At 34.9% G+C, this 9,663-nt stretch overlaps 1 protein-coding gene across 2 annotated transcripts in view; it reads right to left on the bottom strand.

The window, feature by feature from the left end:
* Positions 1-2,104: 2,104 nt before the first annotated feature.
* Cnst (consortin, connexin sorting protein) overlaps positions 2,105-9,663 on the bottom strand; it is a 95,630-nt gene continuing 88,071 nt past the window's right edge. For both annotated transcript variants that reach the window (XM_027928541.2, XM_071600000.1), the window contains exons 10-11: positions 9,175-9,310; positions 2,105-4,726 (exon numbers count right to left, since the gene is read on the bottom strand). In XM_027928541.2, coding sequence (XP_027784342.2) covers positions 4,521-4,726; positions 9,175-9,310 — 342 coding nt within the window. In that variant the 3' untranslated portion in view covers positions 2,105-4,520. The remainder of the gene's footprint in view (positions 4,727-9,174; positions 9,311-9,663) is intronic.

Raw genomic sequence — 9,663 nt, 5'->3', positions numbered from 1 at the left:
CTTAGAAGAGAACCATTTGGTCTTTTTCCATCAAATATCTAACATTAGTTGTTGATTTTTCATAAATGTCCTTTTATCAAGTTGTAGAAATTAACTTCCAGTTTCAGTTTTTCTACGAATGATGTACAATTAATGCATACTCATTAACATGATCATATGGATTTTCTTTTTATTTTGTTAAAATGATGAATTATATTGAGTTAATGTTTAATATTAACTCATTGTATTTCTGGGATAAATTGCATTTTTTCACGATAGTCCATTGTCCTTTTATATGTTCTATAAAATTGACCTACTATTTTGTTAAAGATTTTTGTGTCTAAGTTCTTCAATGAGATTGGTCTTAGTTTTCTTACTGCATTGTCTCGTCTTAGTATTAGAATAAAATTGGTCTCATAAAATGAATTAACAAGTACTCTCTCTTTCTAAAAGAGTATTTTGTAGGATAGATATTAGGTCTTACTTAAATGATTGACAGAACTTACTGTGAAGCCATCTGGGACTAGATTTTTCTTTGTGTGAAAGTTTTCAATTCAGGGAAATTAAGACTTTAAATTTCAAAGAAGGCTTACTGAGATGATTTCCACTGCTGGAAAACCTGCCAGCTATTAATGCCAGAAGTGCTAACTACAAGTGAAAAGTAATAATTATTAGGTCACAATTACCAGGTCTTTGGCTGTGAGAAATGATCCCCATCAAGATTCCTATCAAACTGCTGTGCAGGTGGCCTAGATAAAATTTGACTTTTATTCCTAATAGTACATGACATATAAATAGGAAAGAATGAGCTCCACCCCTAGGAGTAACATGTTCTCCAGTTTCTTCTTTTTTATCCCTCTTTGAAAACACATTTCCCTTACCAGATGCTAAATCTTTAGGCTGGTACTATTTCTAATTTCCGGAGCCCCCACATGCTCTGTGCCAGGAACACTGCAGACATCCAAATGTCTGTCAAGGTGTATGTAGTGACAAATACTGTAGCTCATGGCTCTGCACTGATCTGAGGGAGTTTGGGAGTAACTCTTCCTTGACCAGAGAGAAGAGATGATCATAGGTCTTACCATTTCTCTCAGCAGCCTAAACTCAAGGAAACTTAAGTAGTACTGGAATTCCATAAGGAAATTTTAAACATGAGGCTCAAAAATGCTTATCTTTGAGGTTGTTGAGATAGAAGATGACACTAGAATTTGTGCCATAAATCCTGGACTCATTCTTATTTCTTTTTTTAAAAAATTAGTTTTAGTTGTAGATGGACACAATACCTTTATTCATTTATTTTTATGTGGTGCTGAGGATCGAACCCAGTGCTGCACACAAACGAGGCAAGAGCTCTGCCACTGAGTCACAACCCCAGCCTCTATTCCTAATTCTTTTTTGAAGGTGAAGGAAACATGACAGAATAGAAAGTATAATGGTTTTAGGAGTTATAAGACCTGGACTTGAGGATATGTATTTACTAATCTAAGCATTAAATGAATAAATGTTAAAATGCTACGAATAATGCATAAAGTAGTACACAAGAGTCAGTTAATATTAACTGAGCCCAAAGAAATGAACAGAGTTACACAGGTCACATCAGCAGAAAGTTAAAAATTCATCTCCATTTGTATTTGGAGTACATGCCACAAGTCTAGACTAACTTCAGCCAAATGGGCGAACAACTGAGGGATTTCTTTGTTTTTATCCATCTTTCCTCTTTTTCTCCTCAACTCTTACCCCTTTTTTCATACTGGCTGTTCCCCTCACCCCATATCCTCCTATCATTCCAGCAAGACCAAACTTGGATCCGTCCTTACAAAGTAAGGAAGGCCCACCTTCAAATTTCAAATCTTCTCCACATTTAAGACACAAATTCACAGCTTGATGAAGTAAACCTCCCAGATTTGATTTTCAAATCTGAGAGACTGTATTTTTAGAGTGGATTTCAGCTACTGTGTCAGGCAGATGGGGGACGCGTTTTAGAAGCAGAGGAACCTTTACTTAGGGGGTGATTAGACTTCCCCAAATATCGGTGGGTCAGACCAATTCCTGAAATTACTTTTCTTGCTTTAAAGCAGCTTTCCTGAACATCCAAGGATTCAAATAAATTCTCTGAGACACTTCATTGGTGTAGATTTTAAATTACAAGCCCAATGTGATACCCTCAAATACAGTTCTTAAGGAAGATTAGTTACAAACAGTTATCAGTACTTTCAAATGAGAGGAAAAATTACATTTCAGTAAAACTGGATAAACTTTTTACGCATGATATAACAATCCTTTCATCACTGGATGGAATTACTCCAATTCATGCAATAATTTACTATTACATTTTTAAAAGTTTCCCTAATTTTTTCTAAGTGAGATTTCATGCCTATTTTAAGTCAAGATATTGATATGCTCCTGAGCTCATCTTACCACCTCTGGGAAGTGGTGAAGATATCCGTGGTTTCTCAAGACATGACTGGGAGCCCTGACTAACAAGGTATTATCTCAACTTTTTCATTATAATGTGAAGGTTCCTAGGAAATCCCAGGTTTCAAAAAAGTGGCCTAGGTTGCAAACATAACATCAGAGATTATATAGGACTCTCATGGTGACCTAAAAAGGTAAATAGGAGGGAAATTTTGACTTCTCTTGACATAAAATTGGCTAAAATAAGGATCACCAAATTCCTGCAACTAGAAATTATGAGGGTAGCACAGAAGAGGTTTGTCTATGACAAGGAGGCTCCATACAGTAGATCTTGTGAGCGGCTTTTATAGAACCACTTAAGATAGTACCGTGGACAGATTACATATTTTATATACAATTTGAATACAAAGTCTTAAAATTTATATTACATCATTAAAATAATCTTCTAATAAAATCAGCCTTAAGTATAAGGAATCTACATTTCAGTATCTTGTACACTTCTAAATAAATATCTTTGATCTATAACCATTCGAAATATTACAGTTTATAGTGACATGATAAAGACAAGCCAGACAGTATTACAAGTAAAAACAAAACATCAGTTTAAAAATAAACAAGCCCCAAAACACACTGAGGTGAAATTATAGAAAAATCAAAACACTAGTACATAATAATTAAGTATCTAGCATTGGGATAACCAAATGCATGCTTAGCAACACACTTTCAACTTATAAAAAGCCCTTTAAATTCATATAATCTAAATAAATAAGCAAAAACACAAAGGAAAGTACTGTACCAGCCAGTAACAACTAGAAAGCAATTTCTCCCTTTTTCTTTCAAATGATCCTAAGAGGAAAAACAGAAAATAATAATCACTTGCTAAAAAACTATAATTCATGTTTTTGTTTTTTAAATGCTGCCTGCGATATAAAAAGTCAAAGCAAGGCTTCCTAAATGTTAGGCCACCTAACTGACAGATTTAAATAAAAATCATACTTTTGCCTATTTAAGGTATGATTGAATTTTCACTTAATGACCCCACAATAGAGTCTAAATCAAGCCCATGATATGAATGCATATTAAAACACCTGAATGCATGATCTGTTAATACTGAATTATATATGGTGATTTAATTTCACTCGCCAAAGGACTGGCTTACTTTATATGACCAGAATTAAGACATCTGTAGTAGGGATTTTATATTTATGTCCATATTCTGGTTTTTAGATTCTCAGAACATAATAGATACTCAGTATGTGTTTGCTGAATCATGTTGATTTCAGCGTTCACCACTTGAGGAAGCACTGAGTCCGTGATCAAACTGTTCCTGAGACTCAGGGGGAGCTCTTTAATTTTGCCTTCAGGACTGTGATTAATTTCTGGCTACTCAATCAATTTAATTGCCACAGATCTGTCACAGTTTCTCATTTCAGGGCCACCATTTCTACAATTCATCTATTCTACAGCTAAGCCTTCTTCAAATATTTGTGCCTGCACATCATAGTCAAGTTAAAAGAATAAAGATAATCTCTGTTACTCTATGTTGGATATTTGCTTATGAGAACTGCTTGAGATACATGCGTGCGCGCGCGCACACACACACACACACAGCCATTTCACAAATGGATAGCAGAATCTGGAAATAATGCAAAAGGCCTAAATTACATAGCTCCCAAGGGTAACTAAAAAATGACATTGGAACCATAAGGAACTCTGATTATAAACAAACTTATTGCATGATGGCTAGAAGGAATGCCTGTAGACCAACAAATCTAAACCAGAGGTGTCCTTTAACCATTAGCTTGACAGGAGCTAGAAACAGTGTGGTTACAAGACTGCCCAGCATAATCTGTTCAGTGTTCCTCATTGCTCTAAGAAGCAGTGAAGAGATGGATACCTCTCCAAAGATCATTTCTTTATCCATGATGGTTACATCAATAACACCTCATTATGTAGATATTCTAACAGATGTCCTCTGGATTGCCATTTAAAGTTGCTGTTTTGGGTATTCTTGGGTCCTCATTGGGGGTTAGGGGGAATGTTTCAGAACTCTGAAATAAAAGCTGTTTAGAAAGTTTCACATCTTTCATTCTCACTGCCAATGTGACTGTCCCCCTTGAGTGTTGCTAGGAGAGGTAGATCCAGTGTTTCAGTTCTGCCATTCCCTGGAGTAATTTGGTGTAATAGAAGTCCATGTTGTCTGCAAAGTCTGTACAAACAGGTGACTCCATGTCGCCAAAAGTGCAGTATAACGCAGTTCCTCCAACACTAAGGAAAACTGTTGCTATGCACAGCAAGATCAGTAAAATACAAGAGCCACCTCCAACTTCATCTGCAAACATGAGAAGAGAGTGAGGTTAAATTGTCATCAATGGAAATCTTAGCATCTGCTGTCTTTCCCCTGATTAAGATAATAGGATTTTTCGTAGTTAAAACTCTAGAGCCAGGGCTTTTAGACAGAAAACACGTGCATCTACAAACCCTACAAAGGCCTACCTATTAGTTACTATAAAGATTCATATTTGTGGAGCTTGTGAATGCTGAAATTAAAACCAGCTCATTTGTACAATGAATATAACTTCCATCAAAAAGAAGAAAAATGGCAATACTCCTCAGATGGTGTAATGATGTTGTTTTAGAATATACACTTTGGCTTTAATTACAATGTCTTTGAAGTTTATGTCATGGGACCACCTTGAATGAAAGTCAATTTTATGTAACACAATGAAAATGTCTCTGGGTGGGATCCCCTTTGCATTCTAGTCATACTCATTTTTGTTCTTATTTAGTGGAACAGAGAAGTTCTAAAAATTGTTATAATTTCTTCTTATTTTGCTTAACAATTTTGGCAGGCTTGTTTCTAATAAAAATGTCCACATTGGTCTTTCTATATTGGGGAAAATAACTATTCTTTGGTTGAAAAATCCTAATGATCTTTATAATTAAAGAAAACTAAAAATATTTTGGGAAGACTAAATAATTTTAAATCTTCAGCACAATGAAGGCGAATATAAACTTTTTTGGGAGATAAAGTGGCAGTATCTATTAAAATTTAGAACTAATTTATGTTCTAGCCTGGACATGTCTAAGAGTGACACAGGGTTAACTGAATGCAATGCTGAGACCCCTGGGAAAAACCAGGACTATCTTGGGCCAACTGTGATATATGGTCTCAACATTAGTCCAACAAATCCACTTTTAGGAATTAGCTCACAGATGAGCCTAATACGTAACAACATATGTACAAATTTGTTCACTGTAACAGAATCTGCTTAGCAGAATGATGCAAATAACTTGGTTAATCATGTTACATGGGATAGTTTAATTATGAGATATTTATATAATGGAATATTGTACAATTATTAAGCTGAATGAAGTAAATTTAGGAAATGTTCTTTCACAGAAAGATATTCAAGATTCATTGGGCTGGGGTTGTGCCTCAGTGGCAGAACACTTGCCTAGCATGTGTGAGGCACTGGGTTTAATTCTTAGCACCACATATAAATAAATAAATAAAATAAAGGTCTACTGACAACTAAAAAAAATATTTAAAAAAAAGATTCATGGTTAAATTTTAAAAAGAAGTTACCTAGCAGGATATATAGAACTCATATAGACACATGTACACACACATATGCACATATATACACAGAATATGACTTGAAAGAATGATAAGAAATTCCAAGCAGCACTTAGGGAAAGGGGTAAGACGGTTGTGGGACTCATACTTTTTACTTCATTACTGTCTGAATTCAAGATTAGCATATATTATTTCTTGAAAAATAAATTTTATAAAATCTAAACGATACAAAATACACTTTATATGAAAGATTTTACAGTAATATATGAATATATTCTTCTTATAAAAATTTGAACATAAAGTATCTAAGTCTAAGGATCTGTCCCTTTTTCTCCTACAATCCTATTCTCTTCCCTTCTCAGAGTTACACACTGTTAAATATGGTATGCACCTTTCTAAATCAGATATATCTAATTTTAGAACTTTTATACAGATAGTATTATGTAATCATATGGTTCTTTGATTTGCATTTTTAATTTTGTTTTTTTTTGTACCAAGGATTGAACTCAGGGGCACTCAACCATTGAGCCACATGCCCAGCCCTATTTCGTATTTTATTTAGAGACAGGGTCTGAGTTGCTCAGTGCCTCACCATTGCTAAGGCTGGCTTTGAACTTGCAATCCTCCTGCCTCAGCATCCTAAGTTGTTGGGATTACAGGTGTGTGCCATCATGTCCAGCTTGCATTTTAAAATAGTTCATTTTTTGTTAGTTTTTCTTGGCAGCGCTGGGAATGGAACCCAGGGCCTTGTGCATACTAGTAAAGTGCTCTACCACTGAGCAACACTTGCAGCTCAATACAAATTTTTAAAAAGTAGAATTATATCATTGACATTGTGTTTTTTAAGTTTTGGTCAGTTCGAGCTTTGTCTTTCTTTCTTTTTAAAATATAATTCCCTTTCATGCGCTTATTTAATGTGTATGCATCTTTCCATATTTATCTTCATTATCATTTATAGTCAGCCCTCCATATCTGTGGGTCCTGCATCTGTGGATTCACTAACCACAGATGGCAAATATCCCAGGGGGTTGGGGACCAGTTTGTATTGAGTATGCAGACTTTTTTCTCATCGTTATTCCTTAAATAATACTGTATGGCAACTATTTACAATGCATTACATATTATAAGTAATAGGGATGAGTGAAAGTATACAGGAGGGTAAGCATAGGTCATATAGAAATACTATGCCATTTACGAAAGGGATTTGAACATCCACAGATTTTGTTCAGGGATCCTGGAACCAGGATGATTGCATTCATATACAGTACAAATATCTGAGCAGTTTAAATGTTTAAAAATACTTCTTCTGTTTGTTTTATCTATATGTACTAAAACAGTTTAGAGCCATGCTGTCTAATGTGAAAGTCATGAGCTGCATGTGGCTGTTGAGAACTTGACATGTGGCTGGTCTGAACAAATATGCTATCAAGTGCAAAAAATGCATACCAGATTGGGAAAATTCAGTGTGAAAAAAAAAGAAGTGAAAACCCAATTTTTTCAGATTGCTCACATGTTGAAATAAATATAAACTTTTTTTTTCCCCCAGTGGAAATGGGGATTGAACCCAGCAATGCTCCACCACTGAGTTGTCCTCTCCAATCCTTTTAATTTTAAATATTGAGACATGATCTCATTAAGTTGTTAAGGCTGGCTTTAAACTTGTGATCTTCCTATCTCAGCCTCCCCAGTAGCTGGGATTATAGGTATGTGCCACCAGGCTTGGCTACAATTGATTACTATTTAAACATAGCTATTATAAAATTTAAAATCACATGAGTCTCACATTATATTTCTAGTGAATAGAGATGATTTAGTGGAAGAACTGATTCAGCAGAATAACTTCCATTCAGGAAGCTTTGGCAGAAGGTGAGGCTTATTCCTAAGCACTATGTAAGCTACACAGCTTTGGAATAAATCATTACCAGCATCAAACATTTACAAAAAACTTTCATAACTGTCAAAATGACTTCATATTCATTGTCAGATGTTTTTCGGTTCTCATAAAGGCAGAGATGCAAAATGCTATTTTTTTTATCTTTAAAGACAATGGATGTGTAACTGATGTGATTCTGCAATCTGGGTATGGGGTAAAGGTGGGAGTTCATAACCCACTTGAATCAAAGTGTGGAATATGATATGTCAAGAAATTTGTAATGTTTTGAACAACCCACAATAAAAAATTAAAAAAAAAAAAAATGGCACAGAAAAAAAAAAAAAAAAAAAAAAAAGATGATGAATCTGAGTCTCCCAAAGTTAAATGACTTGGTCTGGCTAGTAAGTGAAATAGGAACTGAGATCTACAAATCCAGGTTCCTCCTACTAAGCAGATTTAGTATAAATTAGCACAAACAGAACCAAGCACTTTACATGGAGAAGATCTTGACAGTGAAAAGCAAGGTGCAAGTGAGGGGTTAGAAAAAATTATTTCAAGGCCCCTACAAGCTTTATAGTTGTTAAGAGTTTAAAGGTTCTTGGCCATTTTTCCACTCTTATTTATCAGTGTTTCAGGTAAGCCTATTTGAAACCTCAAAAGATAGCACTGTTTGCTAGGGCAACCACCTTAAGCATAAGCCCAGGAGGGAAAAAAATCAAACCATAGTAACAGTGTTAAATTGTTGCTCTTGGGAGACACTATTTTCCACAAAGTGAAGAAGGAATTGCTGAAAAGAACATACTCGTGATTCATAAATATTTTTCACAATTAAGGAGGAATATTAATTGGCTATTGAATATTAATTGGCAAACTTGTTTTGTAAAAAAAAAAATGCTAAAGAAAGAAATTGAAATGAAGTCTCAACATGGTGGATTATCTATGGAACAGGGAAACCATGAATTGAACTTCTTAACTTGCTCACTCATTTGAGCAAAATGCTTCTAAATAATTTATGATGATGGTTTGAATGTATATTTTATATTTTTCCTTCTTAGCAGATAAAGCAACTAAGTTCATATATTCTTTTACCTATTCTGTCAGCAAACATCACATCATATAGTAATTGATTCTTCCAGCAAACACTGACTGTTAACAGCATTAGAAAAGTGCTCAGCAAGGGCTAGGGGTGTAGCAGTGGTAGAGTGCTTGCCTAGCACATGTGAGGCATTGGGTTTGATCCTTAGCACCACATATAAGTAAACAAAATAAAAGTATTATGTCTATCTACAACTAAAAATATTAAAAAGAAAAGGGCTCAGCAGTTTACCTGGATCCAAGTTATCATCTATTTCTTGGAATCTCACTCTTCTCTTAGATGATTTCTGCTGCATTTGGGCAGGATGATCTCCTACAGTATCATTCCTTTTCTTTAATATAGAGACCAACCCTTCAGCAGGAACAACCTGCCAGAGATCAAAGAATGATTTGTTATATTAAGGTGGGATATGTCAACAATATTTTACATGTTGTAAAAAGGCTAATTCAATTCAACAGATATTTGAATTTTTATTCAGGTATATCCAATTCTTATGGGAAAAATCATAATCAACATATAACAGAAAAAAATTTTCAATTCCATGCAGGCAGCTGACAAACACATAAGTCCAAACCCCTGACTCCTCTTCCTGACCTGGAACTGACTCCAGGAACCAGCAGGAGACCTCAAGAACTCCATTAACTACCTTGCTTTGTAGTTTAACTTCCCCTTAAGTTATCTGTACATGATCACTTACAGCCCTGGTTGCTTAATGCTGGT

Source organism: Marmota flaviventris, chromosome 12 (genome assembly GCF_047511675.1).
Source record: "Marmota flaviventris isolate mMarFla1 chromosome 12, mMarFla1.hap1, whole genome shotgun sequence".
NCBI lineage: Eukaryota > Metazoa > Chordata > Mammalia > Rodentia > Sciuridae > Marmota > Marmota flaviventris.
The sequence above is the reverse complement of the archived record's forward strand: the minus strand, read 5'-3'. Positions and strand labels throughout refer to the sequence as shown.